Source organism: Suncus etruscus, chromosome 4, assembly GCF_024139225.1.
Source record: "Suncus etruscus isolate mSunEtr1 chromosome 4, mSunEtr1.pri.cur, whole genome shotgun sequence".
NCBI lineage: Eukaryota > Metazoa > Chordata > Mammalia > Eulipotyphla > Soricidae > Suncus > Suncus etruscus.
Window position 1 is genome coordinate 157989175 of NC_064851.1, and position 21603 is coordinate 158010777.

At 44.9% G+C, this 21603-nt stretch overlaps 1 protein-coding gene across 1 annotated transcript in view; it reads left to right on the forward strand.

Moving 5' to 3' along the window:
• Positions 1 to 11799, forward strand: part of ZNF608 (zinc finger protein 608) — a 114958-nt gene extending 103159 nt beyond the window's left edge. The window contains 11 exon segments of the mRNA XM_049771910.1: positions 679 to 766; positions 1260 to 3453; positions 3455 to 3491; positions 3494 to 3705; positions 5106 to 5523; positions 6303 to 6436; positions 6439 to 6489; positions 8240 to 8356; positions 8358 to 8397; positions 10204 to 10285; positions 10837 to 11799. Coding sequence (XP_049627867.1) covers positions 679 to 766; positions 1260 to 3453; positions 3455 to 3491; positions 3494 to 3705; positions 5106 to 5523; positions 6303 to 6436; positions 6439 to 6489; positions 8240 to 8356; positions 8358 to 8397; positions 10204 to 10285; positions 10837 to 10843 — 3380 coding nt within the window. The 3' untranslated portion in view covers positions 10844 to 11799.
• Positions 11800 to 21603: the final 9804 nt, after the last annotated feature.

Genomic DNA, 21603 nt, shown 5'->3' on the forward strand with positions numbered 1-21603 from the left:
AAAATTCTTTGTTTTGTATTGTATTGTTGAGTTAGAAACAAAACCATTTCTTTTCAGTCACCTTCTGGTTTAAGCACTGGTAACTGGTGCTTAGTTGATGTTGGCTGCTTGCCAAGCGAAAGCAATTATGTGTAATAATAGAAAAATTAAGAGGTGAGTGTTGCTGTTTTACAGCAGGACATGGCAAAAACCATTTCCTTCTGTCAGCAGTATCTTGATTACACTCACACACATTCTGACTCTTACACTGCACATGTGTGTGCTTGGGTCTGTGAATGTACAGACACACACACACACATTTCCTGTGGGTTTTCATTTGAGGTCACTGAAACCAGAAAGAGGAAGAATGTAAACCACAGCTTTTATAGAAGCAAAACAAGAGTAGAATTTTGCTGCTGAAAATGCATGATGATAATGAATGGGGAGAAAGACGAATGGCTTCTTTTTTTTTTTTTTTTTTTTTGGCCACACCCGTTTGACACTCAGGGGTTACTCCTGGCTATGCGCTCAGAAATCGCCCCTGGCTTGGGGGGGACCATATGGGACACCGGGGGATCGAACCGTGGTCCGTCCTACGCTAGCGCTTGCAAGGCAGACACCTTGCCTGTAGCGCCACCTTCCTGGCCCCAGACGAATGGCTTCTAATGGTGTTCCTCTTTCATTCCTCCACTTCTGCAGGTGTCCTGGTGGTAAATGTCACGTGGAGGAACAAGACGTACGTGGGGACTCTGTTGGACTGCACCAAACACGACTGGGCACCCCCCAGGTACACATGGGACCTTGCCCTCCCCCTCCTTTTCCCTTTCCTCCTGTCTCCCTCCACATCCTCTCTGCAAGACTGTAGAGAGAGATTAATAATACATAGGAGTCGGCTTGTAACTGAAACCAGCAAAGAGAAATGAAGAGTTGCAGGTCGAGGCCAGGTTTCTTTTCCGTTGGGAACTTTCTCCTCCCTTCCCTTGCTCTCTCCCCTTTGTTTTCTTTTTTTCTCCTTTTATCCCTCCGAATGGGAAAAAGGGGCTGAGCTTGAAGCCAGCACCAGCACTGTTTGCTTTGGTGTTTCTGAGGAAAGCCATAAGACCTGGCTGTCTCTTTTTTCAGCCGGTGTGGCCATGCCTAGGCAAATCAGTGTCTGTTCATTTTGGGGTAAAGGCAGCTGTCCTGCAGCAGGAGCAGTTGGCTGTCTTGGGCTGCCTTTGCATTTTGTGTGCTGGTCCTCTGGGACATGCCTGAGCTGATGTGCGGTCTTGCTTCCCTAGGTTTTGTGAGTCACCCACCAGCGACCTGGACATGAGAGGGGGCCGGGGCCGAGGGAAGAGAGCACGGTCAGCCGCCGCAGCCCCAGGCTCTGAGGCCAGCTTCACCGAGTCCCGAGGGCTGCAGAACAAGAACAGAGGAGGCGCCAATGGGAAAGGGAGGCGGGGCAGCCTCAATGCCAGCGGGCGAAGGACACCCCCAAACTGTGCTGCTGAGGACATCAAAGCCAGCCCCTCCTCCACCAACAAAAGGAAAAACAAGCCTCCTCTGGAGCTGGACCTGAACTCCAGCTCAGAGGACAAGCCCGGGAAGCGGGTCCGCACCAACTCAAGAAGCACCCCCACCACCCCCCAAGGGAAACCCGAGGCGGCTTTTTTGGACCAGGGCTGCTCTTCTCCGGTGCTAATAGATTGTCCCCACCCAAACTGCAACAAGAAGTACAAGCACATCAATGGCCTGAGGTACCATCAGGCCCACGCACACTTGGATCCTGAGAATAAGCTGGAGTTTGAGCCCGACAGTGAGGACAAGATCTCGGACTGCGAGGAGGCGTTGAGTAACGTGGCCCTGGAATGCAGCGAGCCCAGCGCAAGTGGCTCTGCTTATGAAGCTGTTAAGCCACCCTCATCCCCTGTCCCTGGGAACCCCCCAGGCACCCCCAAAGGGAAGCGAGAGCTGATGAGCAACGGGCCGACTTCTGTGATTGGCTCCAAGGCAGGGAAGAACTCAGGCAAAAAGAAAGGCCTAAACCATGAACTGAACAACCTCCCGGTGATCTCCAACATGACAGCCGCAATGGACAGCTGCTCGGCCACGGATGGCAGCTTGGCCACTGAAATGCCCAAACTGGAAGCCGAGGGTTTGATCGACAAGAAGAATTTGGGAGAGAAGGAAAAGGGCAAGAAAGCCAACAATTGCAAAATGGACAAGAATCTCTCGAAACTCAAAACTGCCCGGCCCATTGCGCCAGCCCCAGCCCCCACGCCCCCCCAACTCATCGCCATTCCCACCGCAGCCTTCACGAACACCACCACAGGGACCATCCCGGGCCTGCCTGCCCTCACCACCACCGTGGTGCAGGCCACACCAAAGAGTCCTCCGCTGAAGCCCATCCAACCAAAGCCCACGATCATGGGGGAGCCCGTCACCGTGAACCCAGCCCTCGTGTCACTCAAAGACAAGAAGAGAAAGGAGAAGCGGAAGCTCAAGGACAAAGAAGGGAAGGAGACAGGCAGCCCGAAAGTGGAGGCCAAGCTGGGGAAACTGGAGGACGCCAAGGGCCTGGGCAAAGATCTGTCGGGGCATTTTTTAAAAGACCATCTCAGCAAAAGTGAGGGGCTGGCCAATGGGCTGGCCGAGTCCCAGGAGAGCCGCATGGCCAGCATCAAGGCCGAGGCTGACAAGGTGTACACCTTCACCGACAACGCGCCCAGTCCTTCCATCGGCAGCGCCTCGAGGATGGAGTGCAGCGCCGTGGTGAACGGACAGGTGCCCATGGCCCCCATGCATGTGCTGGCGCAGAACGGGCCTGACAGCTCTGCGGCCAAGACCAGCAGCCCTGCCTACTCGGACATCTCAGATGCCGCCGATGACGGTGGCTCAGACAGCAGGTCCGAGGGCCTGAGGTCCAAGGCCAGTTCCCCGGCTGACATCCTCTCCAGCAAGGACGGGGTGCTCAAGGGGCATCCAGCCGCCACCGCACAGCCCTCCCAGGTGAAAGAGTCTCATTCCCCCTATTACCACGGCTATGATCCTTACTATTCTCCAAGCTACATGCACGCCGGCCAGGTGGGCGCCCCAGCGGCAGGCAACAGCGGGAGCAGCCAGGGCATGAAGATCAAGAAGGAGTCTGAAGAAGACGCAGACAAGAGGGACAGGGCAGAGCAGCTGGAGGCCAAGAAAGTGGAGCACAGCTCAGCACCGCTGCAGCACCAGTCGGTGATCACGCAGCGGCACCCCGCCCTGGCCCAGTCGCTCTACTACGGCCAGTATGCCTACGGGCTGTACATGGACCAGAAGTCCTTGATGGCCACCAGCCCTGCCTACAGACAGCAGTACGAAAAGTACTATGAAGATCAGAGACTGGCCGAGCAGAAGATGGCCCAGGCCGGGCGTGGAGAGAGCGAGAGGAAAAACGAGCTGCCCTCGAAAGAGCTGGGCAAGGAGGACAGTAAGCAGAAAAGCGTGCCGTCAGCCAACAATCTCAAAAGCTCCCTCTACTCCGGAGCCTAGCAACCCCATTCTAAACTAGGGCCCTCCGTGCCTAATAAAACTGAGGAGACAGGTAAATCGCAGCTTCTCTCCAATCACCAGCAGCAGCTTCAGGCCGACAGCTTCAAAGCTAAGCAGATGGAAAACCACCAGCTTATTAAGGAGGCTGTAGAAATGAAATCTGTCATGGACTCTATGAAGCAGACAGGTGTAGACCCAACCTCGAGATTTAAACAAGTAAGACTGTGGAGCCTGGCCCCGCAGGGAGGAGAGCAGGGTGAGATCATACCCTGTTTGGGAGCAGAGCTTAGGTTGCCCTAGGGTGGCATCCTCTTGGAAAGCTCTGGTTAGAGAGTTGGAGGAGTTTCCGGGTGCCTCTGAAATGTGCATTGCTGGCCTTTTCTTTTCCTTGCCTTGGTGTTGTTCAAGGAGATGGGAGTCAGAACTTTGCACCCTTCTGTCCCATCCGGCAAGCTGCCTTCTGCTCCCATCAAATCTTCCCGCAACCAGAGACACCGAGCTGAGAGTTTGTAGTCAAAAAATAGTTTGTTCTCATAGATTTCCACATTTTTTCAGGGATCAGTATACCTGGGACCTTAAAGCCTTTCCCTATCTCTGTCTTTAGTGACTTGGGTTCCTGTTGTCTTTCTCCTGATGTCTACCAGAGCCTGTGTTTCTGTTTTGCCCTGTATGTTCCCCAGTACAGCACAGCACTGATCAGCACCCTGGCCAAGCGGGAGGAATCACTACAAAACTCGCACATGCTCACACTTGTCTCATGCTTAGGGGCTCGCGCCTGGCCCACATCAGTGCAGGCGCTCAAAGCCCTGAGTGTACATGTCAGGATTTCCTACCCCCATCCTCCTTGAATATCAGTAGCAGAATCAATTGGAACTCAGGCTCTACTTTGAATATTCACTTAGGAACTATAATTTATGTGAAGGGGACGCCCCACAAATGTCACTCAGGATCCAACACCCACTTATGGAAGTCTGAACCTGACTGTGGCTTCATTGAGCCACTTTAGAGTTAGGCCACGGGAGAGCTTAACATCAGATTTGTTTTCTAGTTGAAATTTTGTTTTGATTAAATGTTAGCACATTGAGACATGAGCCCATCTACTAAACCTCAACCTGCAATGGTCAAGAAGTTATGTTAGGAAACCAAGTCTCTCCCCCCTTCCCTTTTTCAAGCTCACTAAGTGTTGTTACTTAGATATAATACTTATTTTGATTAGCTTAAATTGGAGGTCTAAAGAACATTTTTTTAGCCCATGTAAAGTAATAAAAATGAGGGTTAGGTTCTATTTGTCTCAGGATACAGTTTAATGTTGAGAGAAATTTTATTAAGGGCCCAGCTCTGAATCCCAGCAGATTCAACTCAATCCCAGCTCCTGCAACCTAGATCCACTTTGGGCCCCGACCTTTAAAAGCTTTGGTTTTCTGTCTTCTGTGAAAGGAAACTAGAGTGCCTAGTCAGACATTATTATTTTTTAAGAGAAGGGTTTAGTAAAGAGGTGGTTAACACCTGAATTAATGTTAACATACTATTAGAAATAATAGTGCATCCATGATGAACAGGTTTTTTCTGAAAAGTTAAATGTTTCCATTTTCTTCTTTTCTCCTCCCCAAATTCAGGATCCAGATTCCAGGACATGGCATCATTACGTATACCAGCCCAAATACTTGGATCCACAAAAGTCAGAAGAACTTGATAGAGACAAGAAATTGAAAGAGGATAGTCCTCGCAAAACACCTACTAAGGAGAGCGGGGTGTCCACCCTTCCCGTCTCACTAACGAGCATTAAGGAGGAGCCCAAAGAGGCTAAGCGCCCCGATTCTCAGTCCATGGAGGAGAATAAGCTGAAAAATGATGATCGAAAGACACCCGTGAACTGGAAGGACTCTCGGGGGACCCGGGTGGCGGTGTCCTCACCCATGAGTCAGCACCAGTCCTACATACAGTACTTGCATGCTTATCCCTACCCGCAGATGTATGACGCCAGCCACCCTGCCTACCGCGCAGTCTCGCCTGTCCTCATGCACAGCTATCCAGGTACGTGTCGCCGGGTACCTGTAGGAGGGAAGAGGCTGTGCCCCAATCCAAGCTATTCAGAATGAATTTGGCATTTCAAGAGGTGACACTTGGTTTTTTTTGTTTGTTTGTTTGTTTGTTTTGGTTTTTGGTTTTTGGGCCACACCCGGCGGTGCTCAGGGGTTACTACTCCTGGCTGTCTGCTCAGAAATAGCTCCTGGGGCAGGCATGGGGGACCATATGGGACACCGGGATTCGAACCAACCAACCTTTGGTCCTGGATCAGACAAGGCAAACGCCGCTGTGCTATTCTCTCCAGGCCCAACACTTGGTTTTTTGCTGTTAAAATGTTCCAATGATGAAACGGATACACTGTGATCATTTATTTTTTCAGTTGAAATGTCAGGAGTTCTCAGCTGTAGTTTCCATGCTCTCTACTAACCCTGCTCTGGCTGTTAGACTGACAGCTACTTTATTGCCCTATGAAAATATTCTAAGCACTTACTGTCACAATCATGATAGTTACTATTTCTTTCACTTAAGCAGACCATAGAACTATGAAATGGGCTTTAAGCTCAATTCTCTTTATAACCTCTGTTCATTGGACAAATTAACTGGGGAGAAGAAAACCCGGAGATGCTCTGTGCAGTCTAACACTGATGTAGCCCATTCTTAATGTAATCCTCCTATTTCAAGCTCTTCAGCTCCTATCCCAAATTTGTGTAATCCAAATGATTTTTTTTTTTTTTGAAAAGATGAAGCCTGTAAACTTGATGTTGACATTTGTTGTTTATCTGCAGGAGCCTATCTCTCTCCAGGATTTCATTATCCTGTTTATGGGAAGATGTCAGGGAGAGAGGAGGCAGAGAAAGTCAATACCAGCCCTAGCATCAACACGAAAACAACCACTGAATCGAAAAGCACTGGATATGCTCCAGGCAGCATGCCAACCATTACCGCAGCAAGTCTCTCTGTATGCCTCCTTTTGTCCTTATTGAAAAATAATATTTTTGGGTGTGGGAAGTGGGGAGAGAGGGACAAGCCAGAGAATGGTCTGGGAAATAGAAAGAGTTCGGAGAACCCAGCTGTGACTTCAGAATGCTCTTTTATCCTAATACACCCAAGAAGGGAGTGTTCCAAAGTCAGAAGCACACATGGGGGAGGGGGTGTATGTGTGTGGTGGTAGCATGTTTTTTTTGTTGCAGAGTCTCACATCTCATGCCAAGTGGCTAAGATTCTCATTAGCATCCTTTTGGATTCCTAGGAACCACATTCTGGTGCAAAATATTTTTGCAGCAGGATGTTTGATGCACTCATGTGCCAGGAGGGCAAGTTGCTTGGCCAGGCCACAGCCACATCTGCTCCTTTTTGGACTCGTTGTCATTTGCCTGTAACTGTAGAAGCCATGTTTGAATCGGTTTTATGAAAGATGTCCCCCCACCCTCACCCCCTATTATCCCCTAAAGCAGGGCTTCTGTTAGTCCTAGTGACTATTGTGAGGTGATTCAGAAGGATGCAGTAATGCTCAAGAGCAAAAGTCGGCCTCAATTGGATTAGGGTCTCAGCCCACCAAAAGGCTAGAAAACATGATTTAATGAGGACGAGTGCAAATATTTCTTTTGAGTGAAAAAGAAAACTTGGGGTAGTATGCTTTTTAAGTGAAAATGAGAATACACAGACAGTCCTTAAACAAGTAGTGATTTGGGGGTGGAGATACTGAGATACTGAGAAATCGTGGATTGATCCTGTGCACACAGCCTCACACGGCCTAAACTTGACATTGGCAGCTAATTTTAATGAAATGGTGAGAGATCCTCCCACAAAACTCAATAAAAAAGGGTGTTGGGGAGCTAGGCTGGAGAGATAGTACAGTGGGTAGGGGCAACTTGCCTTGCACACAGCAGACCCAAGTTCGATCCCTGACAAGAAGTGACCTGCCATGAGTAAACCCTGAGCCCTGTGGCTGTAATACACAGTCCCCCAGGTCCTCAGTAAAAAGTATTAGGCCGGGGTAAACCAGGGTATAGTTCCTGAAATCAAGTTAGTTCCTGGCGTCCATTTCCTCAAACTCCCTAGTAGTCAGGTCTGAGTCATTAGGTGTGGGACCCCCCACCCCCATTTACAAATATAAGAACTGGATAGAGAGTGCAGTGGACTTTGCACAGGGCTATTCCAGTTCCCCCAAATAGTTCCCCCCCACAAGTACTCCAAGGAATCTCTTGAGCCCTGCTAGATGTGGCCTCCAAACCAAAATAAATAATGATAAAAGGGTAATTAGAAACTAATGTTAGTGTCCCTTGATCTGTATGTGTTGCTTTCCCAAAAGAAATGGAATAGGTTTCTCAGCCTGCATTAATGAGTGAACAGACGAAAAGTTCTCTTTATTCTTATCCATTTGGTTTTTGGACCATACGCAGGAACTACTCCTGGCTCTGTGCTCAGGAGTAATCCCTGGCAATGCTCTACCAGAGTCATGACAGGTCAGCCACATGCAAGACAAGCATATTTGAGGAAAAACCACAGTACCTCTTGCTTTACTTTGGCCAAGTGATTCTTTTAGTATTGACTGGATTTCCAAGCAGACCTAATAATTGTCTTTTGAAATGATGTCCTCAGTAATGGAGCACTTGAAGGATGTGCCTTTTTTAACCACGAGTGCATAGTGCCAGTAGGACAGTGGTGGTTTGCTCCTTGTTTTGCAGAGGATTACAGGGGAATTCTCTCTTTTCTGTTGCAGCCTGTGGAAAAGGCGACAGCTGAGCGGGGAACGGGAAGCAGAACGGGAACGGGGACCAGCCACTCCCCCTTCAGCCAACGGCACCTGCACACGCCCACCACACACCACGTTGGCATGGGGCTACCCTCTCATCCCTGGGCAATATGACCCTTTCCAAGGTCAGCATCTCCTGCTGGGGTCCGTGACTTCATTCTGCTCCAGAACTGCCTTGCACAACATGTTCCCATTCTCCTGACAGAATTTACCAGCTTTATTGCAACTGTTTTCTAGTGACATAAGGAAGCTATTTCCACATCTCTGTATTCTATTGAGACATGAAAGGGGCTACTTCTTAATAATTGTCCTGGGTTGATGTTATCGAGGGCGACTTGCTGTTATCTCTGACCAAGGGCTGCAACCTGTGTCTGGGGCTGAGGCTCTAACAATCAGGAGATCAGGATAGCCACTTCAGGGAAATCAGGGCAACGACGGCGGGGGAGGCACTGGTGAATCACATGTGCTAGTTTTTTGCAGTCCTTTTAGTCACTCTTCTCTCAGGGAAGGAATAAGATGAGCTTTCACACTAGTTAGAACATAAATCAGGAACTCTTCACAGCCCTTTACTGCTGTGACTCTTGCTGTGAAATGGAAAAACGGTTCTTAAAAGCCATGGGATGGACCCGCGGGAGCTTTCAGTTCTTGGTGCTGTGGATAGCAGGCACTGCCTGTCACCTCCCAGATCCACTTACCTAGGGACTTGTCATCTGTATTCAGCCAGATACCAGGTTTTGCTCTGCAGTTGGAGAATAGAATTTAGTGATAGGCCGGGCAGCTGAGATGAGGGGGCCAGACGTGATCATCTTGCCTGCTCGGGACTACTGTTGGCATATGCTTATGGAATGTCACTTTGTATGTAGACTGCGGGGAGAAGAGGGCTCTCTGTTGTGCTTTTCTTAGAAGAATACTACTTTATTGAAACAGGGACCCAGCCTTATGACCTCATTACAGGTAGATCATAGTAAGTTGAGGCGTAAGGCTTTCACCTAGGAAGTTGGGGGAGCACTGGAAGTGTTTTCCAGGTGACTTTGATCTTTTATGTGCAAATATAAGACAAAGATATTAAAAATATTCTCTGAAATTGGAAGTGTTAAGCATAAAGCTGTCGTTCTAATGTATTCAGCTCATGCTACTTGGGATCAACTAACAGGCTGGGTTGAGAATAGGAGATGGGGAGATGAAGCACGTGCTTTGCATGTAGGATGCCTAGCACCTAGTGATCCCCTAAGAACATTGGGGGTGACCTTCAAGCAGCAAAACTGTAAGTGATTGCCCTCCCCTCAACACCCCCCACCAAAAATCCAAAAAGTAGAGAGAAAATCTAGGGCTCAGGGTCAGAGATGTGGCTTAGGTGGAAACACGTTCCGATGCTTTTGCTCTGTCCTTGCTGCCTGGAACATTCCCTGTGGGTGTGAGGGACAAATCAGTGCTCTGGGGCTTACAGCCCTCTGCCATGGAAGTTTTTGTCTGGGGGTGGAGAAGGTGTACACGAATTCCTTCTACATTTCGGGCTGCATTGTGATCAAAACATCAAGGTGATAAACACATTACGAAAGTCTTGTATACTAAGCAAATAGCATGGCATGTATATAATTCACTGTGACTTTTGATTCCTGTATAACCTGGTACCTATTATTTCTCCTGGGCTTCCTATTCAGCAATGCATGCAAAGCATTTAGTGCCATGCAGAGCTGGAGAGATGGAAAGCTGTCCTCTCTTGAAATAGCTATTTAAGAGAATAGCAGAGAAGGTGAGAGCTTAATATTGGTTAGAAATAATGCTTGGCTCTCTGTCCTTGCTGCCTGGAACATTCCCTACGGGTATGAGGGGCAAATCGCTGCTCTGGGGCTTGTATTCCTCTACCACGGGATCTGTGGCTGCTCTGCTCTTGCCATGTGTCATGAAGTCTTTCGTTGTTTCCCCATTAGGATTGACCTCTGCTGCCCTCGTTGCCTCTCAGCAGGTGGCCGCCCAAGCCTCTGCATCAGGAATGTTTCCTGCACAAAGAAGGTATATAGCTTTTGCATTTTGATTTTTTTTTCTAAAGATAGACCAAGTGAGTGTATGGAAAGAAGAAACCCTTTGACACCTTAAACTTACTCCACAGGGTTTTATGTTATTGTAGCAATGCTCTTGTTATACCAATGTTCTTCACATGTAAAGTATATTCCATGGACCTCCCTTCTAGCTGAATTCGAGAACCAGGGTGAACATAGCATTGTTTCAAACTGTTGAAAGTTGTTTCTTCAGTTAGATTCATTGCTTTGCTAGACTCACTCATCATGACACCCATTGTTTCATCATGTTCTATAGTGTTCGGGACATTACGAATAATCATAATGCTAAAGGTGTTGTTCGCCCTTTGATGTTTTCAATTGTCTCATGAACTCTCTTCGGAGGGATATGGTCCCCCACCTTTTATATCACCATGGCAAAGCCTTTCACTTTGTATGGAAGTGACTCCCTGAATTGAATAAAAGAAACCTAACTGTCTTGGATTTTTAGATTTTTATTATGTCGTGTGCTAGTTTCCTATGCTAAGAGTGTCTTTTCTCTTGCAGAGAATAACAAGATCGGAGGTCTACGTTGTCATGTGACTGGATCACATGGGGAAGCGCTTTATACAGACATCAGTTCCATGGTGTTAATTTGAAATGCCTTAATGGCAGGCAAAAACCAGTCATTTCATTTTTGTAAATTACAGATTTTATCACAGAGTAACAAATGTTGCTGTAATTAAACTTCTGTTTTTATATATATACGTATACATATATGTGTATATACATATATATATATATATATTCTTTACTTTTTGTATCAGTAACCAGGCTCACACACACAGGGTCTGCTGCCAAGTTGCAAACCACTCCGTCAAAGGAAATAAAAACGTGTTTGTCATGTTGAGAAGTGTTCGCCACAAAAGGCTGCTTACTTTCTTCGCCTTTTCTTTTTCCCTTGTAAATAAATAAGGTTATGTATCAGTGTGCCTGAACCTTTGCATATCCTTCATATCCTCCCCATCAGCCCTCAGAAAGGCTGACTGTGATGACACTTGGGTACAATTCGATGTCCATGTGGGTGGCTCCGGTTGAAGACGCATCAGTGTAAAAATGTTCTGTAGTCACTGTTTGTACTGTGTATTGTGGAAGAGAAATACTTTTTGAAGGCATGGGGTTGCCAGTACCACAACAACTGTGTTGTATATAATGTAAAGATTAAAATGGGGATCTGTGAATAATGGAAGTGTCATTTTTTGATAATCCTGAATGGCAAATAACCCTATAGCCTGCATACCAGAGACACCTGTGATTGTTCTATTACTTGAATAGTCCTACGGTCCTTCCCCCCCACCCCACTGTTTACAATTATCCAGTTTTAGAAGAGAGAGACTTTAATGCCATTGCCTGGTTACTTGTTTTATGCTGTAATCTAGTTTATTTTATGTAAAATGTATATTGAATGCTTTCCTTTTTTATACCTGCCTTAAATAATTTGGCAATCAGAATTAAAAAGGTTTTTTTTTTTTATAATGGCTTCCTGTCTGTCTCATGTTATTTCTAGTTGGTGGGTGGTGTTTCTAATTTCAAAAAAACGGTTTCTTAATGTTCCTGTCCAATGTTTTAGATACCTCTCTCATACACACAGCTGTAGCAACCAAATTGTATGTTTCATCCACTGGGTCTCTGCGAATTTACTGGGTATTTACTCCAGGCATTGAGCATAATCTCACTACAAATCGGTAGACAGACACAGGTTTCCTGTGATAGAGAGTGGGATTCCAAAGGTGCTAGACTTGTGACAAATGAACAGTGGATAAAATGTGTAAAAAAACCAGTCAGCTAGCCATTTATTTGACTTGCATCAAATAGGTTTTAGTAGCATATTTTATGCCAAATGTGCAGAACTAACAGCTTTTACACTCCTTCCTTCCTTCCTCCCTCCCAAACCATACTTACAGGGCCGGTGTTCTCCCAGGCATTAAAAGATGCTAGAAGATAGCAGTGAACAAAGAAAAATTTTCTTTTCAATTTTGCATTGTCCAGTAAAGTGGGGTAAACATCATAAAAGCTACAAGTAATAAATCATGTGTTAGACAACTGAGGTAATAAAAATCAATGGCTGGTGAATGGCATGGAAAGGAATGAAGGATGCAAGTGGGAGGAGAGAATGTGTGTGGAGGTTGTAATTGTTAGGAGCTGTGGAGAGGCCTGAGTAGAGGGGACAAAGGGGTCCTCAACACATAACACAGCATCCCCCCTCTTTTTTAAAATTTTTTATTGAGACCATTGTGAATTACAAGTCCTTCATAGTTGGATTCTAGGCAAGCAGTGACAGTGATTTAGGGCCATTCCCACCACCAGTGTTGACCCTCCTCCACCGAAGTTCCCAGTATGCATCTCGTTTCTCCACCCTTAGACCCCTGACCTACCAGTATGACAGGTCCATTTTAAGTTTAGATTGTTATAATTTGGGTTTCCTGATTCTCTTGTCATTGACTTTGGCTTGGGTACTCTGACCTTATTTTCTCCAATGCACCTGAGACCCCTTAACCCCAGGATCCCATCTTCTTTGCCTTTTTTTTTTCTCAATTTGTAAAAAGTCTCAGAAATATGGGGTAAAACAAAGTAATTTATGTCCCAAGGATCTATGAAAAAGACAGGAGCCCTTATCTAGAAGATACAAATAAAATTTTAAAAAGATGTGTGTGTATGTCTTGCTGATGTGTACTGGAGTCTGGGGATTGCCCAGGTCAGCCACATGCACCTTAACCCCTCCATACATGCCAGGACCTGTGTTTGTTTTTTTATATTATTATTATTATACAAGAATCACCCTATTTTTTAAAGTTTGACTAAAGCCACTTAGTTTTGCAAAAGACCTGCCTCCCTTAATACATTTAACAGTATGGAAAGGGGTTTTCGTTTTACTACAAAGGCTGAGAAAAACAAATGTTGGTTTTGGGTTTTGAAGCATGCAACAACTGTTTGAGTCAGAACACCAGCCAGCATCTTGAACCTACTTCCTGCAAGTGTGTATTTCTCTCTCTCTCTCTCTCTCTCTCTCTCTCTCTCTCTCTCTCTCTCTCTCTCTCTCTCTCTCTCTCTCTCTCTCTATCTCTCTCACTCTCTCTCTCTCTCACTCTCTCTCTCTCCTCTCTTCTCATCTCTCTTCTCTCTCTCTCTCTCTCTTTTTTTTTTTTTTTTTAGTGTCTGAGTGCTATTTTAGGTCGTTTGCGCTACTGGTAGGATTTGGGAGATGATTTGGGGGATCTGGACTGCTCAAAAATTTTCCCATATACATTCATGGTAATTGCTTTTTTGCCCTTTGCCATTTCTGGGAAAGGTTTCCTAGGAATAGGCTACATTGTGAAGCTGGGGGGAATCTATAATTGCCAATTGCACTTTGAACCCTTCGGAAGTTTACTGACATTTCTTTTAGTAGAGAGGTTTATTGAAAGTTCTTAGTTGAGAGATTTTTGTCTTACTGTTTGTTACTTGCCTAGTTTTCCCATGTAAGAAGCCTTTGCTTCATAAATGACTAGATTTTTGTGATAAGACATTTCTCTGCCATTGGAAAATCACTTTCCAATGTTGCCCTGGCAGAGTGCCTTTAAGGTCTAGCTAAATAGATTTCAGTTGGTGGATGTTCTGCCAATTGAGAGTGTTTTCCTTTAAAATTTTAGTGATATTATCATTTCCAGAATCAAACTGGGTTTATTTCATAGGACAGAGAATGTAGCTCCGTTGTTAGGATACTGACCTTGCATATGCGCGATTGAAGATTTCACTTTGCACTGCAAAAAAATAAGGGAAAAAAACGTAAGACTAGGTTCACAGTTCCAACAACTTTGGCATATGCTTTGCATGAGGGAAGCCCAGGTTTGAGACTTGTACTGCATGATCCCTCAAGCACTGAGGCACAGCTCGGTGTCCCTTCTCCCTACAATCTATAAAACAAATTAAGTACTTTACATATTTTGTAACTTGCCACTGCTCTGGCCCCCAAAAGTCTATAGTTTCTATGCACCATCATACAGTTGACTTCTTGCACCCTTTTTAGTAACCATTAACCACCCTTCACTCCCCTCTAGGAACCACCAACATTCTGTCTGAATTTGAGAATTTGGTTTTGGTTCTATTTTGATTGCTTTTTTATCTCCCACATGGGAGTAAAGTCATGCCATTTTTGTTGCTTATTTGTTTCTGCTTGACATTACTTTTGCATATTCCCATCTATACCCATCCATGCTGTCACAAATGGTAATTTTTTGTTCGTTATTATAACCAAGTCATTGTGTTTATATACCACACACCACAACTTTCTTATCCATCTGTAGATGGACATATAATTTGCTTTTATTTTTGACAAGTATGGTATCAAATTGTGTCAAAATCTACCAAGAGAACATAAGGGTACATATATATTTACATGCTATTATTTTGGTATTCCTTGGATTAATACATAGATGTGGAGCAGATGAATCATGTAGCATTTCAATTTTAATTTAATTTTTAATTTAATTTAATTTAATTTTTTGAAGTATAGTCATATATTTTAGCAACATGGTTACAATCCTGTTAATATTTTTTTGGGGGGGGGCACACCTGGTGACACTCAGGGGTTACCCCTGGCTATGCGCTCAGAAGTCGCTCCTGGGTTGGGGGACCATATGGGACACCGGGAAATGTAATTGCAGTCTGTCCTAGGCTAGCACTGGCAAGGCAGACACCTTACCTCTATCGCCACCATGCCGGCCCCAATCCTGTTAATTTTGAAAATGAATAGATTTTGATTCTATTGCCACATCAGCACCAATCTCCTTATTGTCATCCAGAATGCCTATATCCATTTACAATCCTATCACTTCTTTTTTTTTTTTTAAGTCAGCCTATGTATCAGGTATGAGGTCATACTTGATTTGATGTCATTTGCGTTTCCCTAATAGTGATGCCCAACTAATTCAGCTGTTGACATCCAGAACTGAGATCAACTTGCATCTTCCCCAGTTCAATGGTCATTCCATTCATTGGCCAGGTAATGATCCTGATTTTAGAAATACTTGTTTTTAAAAGTCAAAGGATCATTCTTGCCTTTCAGCTGCAAGATGACAAAATGGATATGTACTGCATATTCTTTTCATTTTCTCTTGAAAAAGTAGAGAGATGGGCCCGGAGAGATAGCACAGCGGCGTTTGCCTTGCAAGCAGCCGATCCAGGACCAAAGGTGGTTGGTTCGAATCCCGGTGTCCCATATGGTCCCCCATGCCTGCCAGGAGCTATTTCTGAGCAGACAGCCAGGAGTAACCCCTGAGCACTGCTGGGAGTGGCCCAAAAACAAAAACAAAAAACAAACAGAAAAAGTAGAGAGATGCCTGGATCGGATGTGAAGAGAAAGAGAGTCATCAGCTGCTGTTTAACTCTGTTTCTGTAATAAACGGGAATGCTGATAAATAACAGAGAAATATGACCAAAAGCAGAACATGATTTGAAGTTTTTCCCCCTAGGCTTTTACTGGAACATTATTCATGACTGGTTTACATTAATCACTAAATGAAGTTTTGTTCCTTCCCCTTACTGTTACAGTGTTGTCTTCGCTGATGACAACATGAATTGCCAAAGGCCAGAGCTTGTTTATATTATGTGTGCCATTTCTCTAGCTGAGTACATAGTCAGTACTGAATGGTAAATTAAAGATTCCCAAAAGACAAGCATACTTTACTCCATTATATTACTATGATGAATCTGCCATTAATATGGTTCTAATTGTTTTACTTTTATGGACATAAAATCAGTCCCCTTAGTGACTAATAATAGGGTTTATTGATTTTACTAAGCATTATTCATTCCACGCCTGCTCCTATCAGCTTGTCCTGAATGTATGCAAAAAGCTGACGTGGTGCAAATTAAGTTCCTGGAGAAAGGAGAGGGAAGAGTTGTTTACAGCTGTGGAGAATATTAAAAACAGAGTCATAGGCTCCAGCTAGAACCATTTGTTGCTAGATTAGAATCTCAGATGGGTTTTTCATAGAAGCTTGGCGTTAATGTGCAGCCCTGGTCATTAACTCTCCAAGACTGTGCCCGAGATTCCCCTGGCTGTGACCTTGAGTAAGTGGCATGAATTGCTCTGATTGATACAGAATGAAACAGCAGTTTAAATGATAATTACTGAACCTTTCATTCCCTCCCCAACTCTGCAAAAGAGACCAGACAGCAAAGCCATTTGTTACTGTGTTCTTGCTGACCACTGTGCTCTGTTCCCTGCTTCCTGCTGTGTGCAGGTCACCAACGTTATGGCCTTTACATATACTTTGGGAGTGAGAACCAAAAGGACCTTCTGTCATGAATTCTTTCTCATTATTTCTTGACAAATTCTCTTAAAATTAGGTTTTCCCGCCTCTGCACACTGACTTTTGGGGCCAAAAAGTTCTTGGAAAGGAGTGGGGGAATACAGAGACCACCCTTGCATGGGAGAATATTCAGTCGGTCTTTGCCTATCAAATGCTAATCGCAACTTATAGTCACTCCCAAGCCACACAGAGTTGTTACAGCCAGTAGTCAGATTTTGTCTGGAAGAAGGGAATTGTGTCACACCCAGCAAGACTCATAAGCCACTTCAGTGCCTGTGGTGCTGGGGACTGAAGCAGGGTTGGTAACACTCCAGACAAATCTTAAACCCTATACTGTTTCTTTAGCCCCAGTCTCAGGAATTTCTTCTCTCATTTGCCCCATGTGTTCCCACCCACAGTCTGTCCCTTGGTCCAGAAGACATAAAAAAAATAATAAAACCAGGGCCTGTGAGGTGGCGCTAGAGGTAAGGTGTCTGCCTTGTAAGCGCTAGCCAAGGATCCCCCAGCGTCCCATATGGTCCCCCCAAGCCAGGGGCGATTTCTGAGCGCTTAGCCAGGAGTAACCCCTGAGCATCAGACTGGTGTGGCCCAAAAAACAAAACAAAAACAAAAATAAATAAAACCTCTGTGTATTTCTTCATGTAGTTATTCTAAATACCACATGTAAATGATAACATTCTGTATTTGTCTTTCTTCTGGTTTACTACATTTAACCAAATATCTTCCAGTTCTATCCATGCAGCTGCAAATTGGATGATTGCATTATTCCTTACAGCTATGTAGTGTAAAATGAGACTAGCAAAAACCCTAAGCAAAGGTGTTCTTCCAAATTCCTCTTTCCCTAAACCTCTTCTTTGGGTATGTAAAAACCCACCTGGATTATCTGACCTTCCCCCTCCTGGGATTGGAAATTGGTTTTGAATAAAGAAAGGAGTTCTGACTTTTTGATGGAGGCCGAGAGAGCACGAGGCAAAAGGCCATGGATGCCATGTTCATCATCCTTTCTTGACTGGCTTGGTATTATTTCTTCACCACTTCCCTGGTCCTTCAGACCCATCTGCCTAAGGGGTTAGAAACATGGTGTTAGGGGTTATCTCATCTCCTATGGATTTTTATTTTAAAATGTAGTATTCCTTTATATATATGTACCCATCTTAATGATCTGTTCATCTGTTGTTGGACATCTAGGTTGTTTCCAAATCTTAATATTTGTATAGAGTGAAAATTACTATGCCTGCAAATTGGAATTCAGTTGTTGACATATCTGTTAGCAACACATGATTTTCAAATGTTATTAGGGTACTGGGAGATGGCTCAGGGGACTGGAGCATATGCTTGGCATGTGGAAGCCCTGGAAGCACTGTGTGGTCCCCAGAGCACGATGTGGGAAATCCAGAAGTGATCCCTGAGCATCACATGTTCTGGGAGTAGCTTCCTGGGTTGTGCCCCAAACCAAACACACAATCCCTATGGCCTGTGGACTGGGAAGATGACTTAAAGCAAGTATATGTCAGACAAGTACAGCACCCTAGTTCCATCCTCACTGCTAAATGGCCTTATTATCACTTGATGGCCCCCATCACTATTTTTGGAGAGGCATCTCCTACCCTCCAATCTCCTAACACTACCTCTCTCAAATACATAACCCTCCTAATTACAGTTTTCATAGTGAATTACCTGGGGAAAAAGGAGCAAACCAATCTGCCAAGATTGAACTCAATATTTCCCTTTCATAACGAGTAGCATTCAGTTCAAATTATTATTCATTTCATAAACTCAGGGTGTTTCTCAGAAGCACTTGCATTTCAGATCCTTTTTCCCAACACTGACATTTGAAAAGGAAAGGAGATACAGGGACTTGCAGATACAGAGAAAAATAAAGGTCTTCAGGGCCATCAGGCAGGCAAGCTCAGTGCCCACAGATATGTGAGTTCAAAGTTCAGGGGCTGCTCAGATTGGCCAAACCCTAGCTAGCCTGTATGGACCAGCTGGGACAAACCTCATTTCTTGAGTCTTCAAAGGGAATATGACTGAGGGTAAAATTTGCTCAGCTTTCTTGGGCATCTCTCCCAATAACCCCAGTTGGCTTGTAAAGTGAAGTTGTCAGACTTTAAAGGTGTTGACCTTTGCTCCTAAAGCCCTGAATTGTGACCTCTTTCCCAGATGTCATACCTCATGTCATGTTCCAACCAGGAGACCTGGCATGATACCCACCCTCCAACTGTGGAAAAAGCTGACATGGTTTAATGTCATAATGGTAAAGCAAGGTTTGTTCCTTTGGTCAGGACATTTGGGAGAGCAGAAAACCAAGTTATGTTTCTTTTTTTTTTTGGTTTTTGGGCCACACCCAGTGATGCTCAGGGGTTACTCCTGGCTGTCTGCTCAGAAATAGCTCCTAGCAGGCACGGGGGGGACCATATGGGACACCGGGATTTGAACCAACCACCTTTGGTCCTGGATCGGCTGCTTGCAAGGCAAACACTGCTGTGCTATCTCTCCGGGCCCCCAAGTCATGTTTCTACTGACTTTTATGGTATCTGTCTTCTTGTCTTTCACTTGATTGTCACAGCCTCTCACTCTTTTGTTTTTCTCTGGTAAGGTTTTTTAGTGCCTTTGGGCAGTGCTTAGAATTTAATCATGGCTATACTCAGTACTCCTTCTGGTGAAACTCAGAAGATTGTGTATGGTGCTGGAAATTGAACCCATGTTGGCTGAGTGCAAGATAAGTGTCCTGCCCATGGTATCATCTCCAGCTGTACTACCTCTTATAAGTATATATATATATATATATATATATATATGTGTGTGTGTGTGTGTGTGTGTGTGTGTGTATATATATATATATATACACACACACACACATATATATATATATATATATATAAATCTCTGAATTTCTTTTCTGCCTGGTAGCAATGAACAATAAATTTGCACATTTATAGAACACCATTGTGAATATTTCACATATAAAAACTCATTTACTTCTTATCAATAGTCCAGTTACTGTTCCCATTTGGGAACTGAGAAAAAAGACACCTGGCTCTCTGCCCAAGTTCACACATTTGCCACAAATGTAACTGGCAGACATCTAACCATGCTGTAGCTAAAGAGGACCTCAAGCTGGGGAATGGGAGGGTACAAAATTTTACCAGCTTCCCTTTGCAAAATAATTTCAGAGAAGGCCAGGAGATAAAAATTGCCACAGGGTATCACTGGGATTACAAATGGCATCTGCCCTTCTTTATCCCAGCAACCAGAGAGACGGGGAGCTCAGTACTTGCAATACAAGTGACTAAAGTTCCCCTTCTGACCAGTAGTCTTTACTCCCTTTCATTACAATCCAGCAGACAACCAGAAACTCAGAATTCATGAGCAGTCTTGGGTGGAAACTATTTCAGAGGTGTGTGGAGTTGGGGACCAGGGGTGTGTGTGTAGGGGGGCAGATGGGAATGTTGATGTTTTGACTGATGTTTTGATTCTGAAGAAAGCTTTCATGCAGTAAAATGAGCCCTCCTGAGTTTAGACCAGGGATTTCCCCATTGGGCTTTTTTTTATCTACAGTCTATTGTCATGCTTATTGGCTTAGAGGACTGCTGGAAAGATAAGAAGTAGAAGATGTCCAAGACCCAACTTGAAACCAAATTCCCAGAAGCAGAGCCTTTTCCACCGCAAGTTGTGTACTTAAAGGAGCAGCAGGAAAACGGGAATCAGTGAAAAACTATATTTTACTTGAAAATTATAACCCATATTTTAATCTCTGTACTTATATGCAAACAGATTTTTTTTTTGGTTTTTGGGCTACACCCGGTGACGCTCAGGGGTTACTCCTGGCTCTGCACTCAGATAGTGCTCCTGGCAGGCAAGGGGGATCATATAGGATGCTGGGATTCAAACCACCATTTGTCCTGGATTGGCTGCGTGCAAGGCAAATGGCCTACCACTATGCTATCTCTCGGGCCCCACCTATTCTTTTTTTTTTGTTTGTTTGTTTTTTTGGGGTCACACCTGGCAGTGCTCAGGGGTTACTCCTGGGTCTATGCTCAGAAATCGCTCCTGGCAGGCTCGGGGGACCATATGAGATTTGAACCACTGACCTTCTGCATGAAAGGCAAATGCCTTACCTCCATACTATCTCTGCGGTTCCCCCCACTCACACACACACACACACACACACACCCAACAACTCTTGAAGTCTTTAAGTCATAGGCTTGAAAGAAGTTGGTTCCACTTCCTTGCCACTCTCCTTCAAGTTTCCCAGAATCTGTGCTAGGTTGTGCATTCTACTGCTGGCCAGGTCCTTTTAGCAAGTCACCTGTTCATTGCTAAACAGTCCTGGACAAGAGAATGAGGCTTCCATATTTTCCTCAAGTTAAGAAGCAGAATCCACCTCTAGATCATGCATGGGAGGGCTGGAACCTAGCTGAGAGCCAGGGTTCTGTTAGGGAGGAAGAAAGGGAAAAGGCCTGTTGCTGTACCCAAGAAGAGCCTAATTTTGAAACCAGGAGCCCAAGTACAACTCCAGGCTTGCTTTAGTTTCTCCGATGGAGCCAGTCACACATAGGATGGGGTGGGAAGGAGGTTGGTAATTGTCAGTAAACAAACAGAACTCAGAGTCCCTGAATAGTGATGTTCAGGATGCTAGTGATGGGGCACTGCTGTCCTAGGAAGGGTTGAACACCTAAAGGAATCCTGAGAATGGTTTTTGTCCTGTTTCCTCTATCCTGACAGCCCAATATGACTTGGCTGTTTATTTCCTGGTACCCCAAGGCTCTCAAGTATCACCAAGTCCAAACAACAGCAAATCAAATTAAAAGATTAAAAAGGGACAAGATATAGGAGGCAAAGGCCATCCAGGACATATTTTTCAAGTGTCTCTTTAGTGCCAGGTGTAATCCAGGGATAGAGCAGAGCTATATCTGACCTAGGTCACCATTGGCTGGTTAGATATGGCAGGTACACCAGCCAGACTAGCATAAGTCCT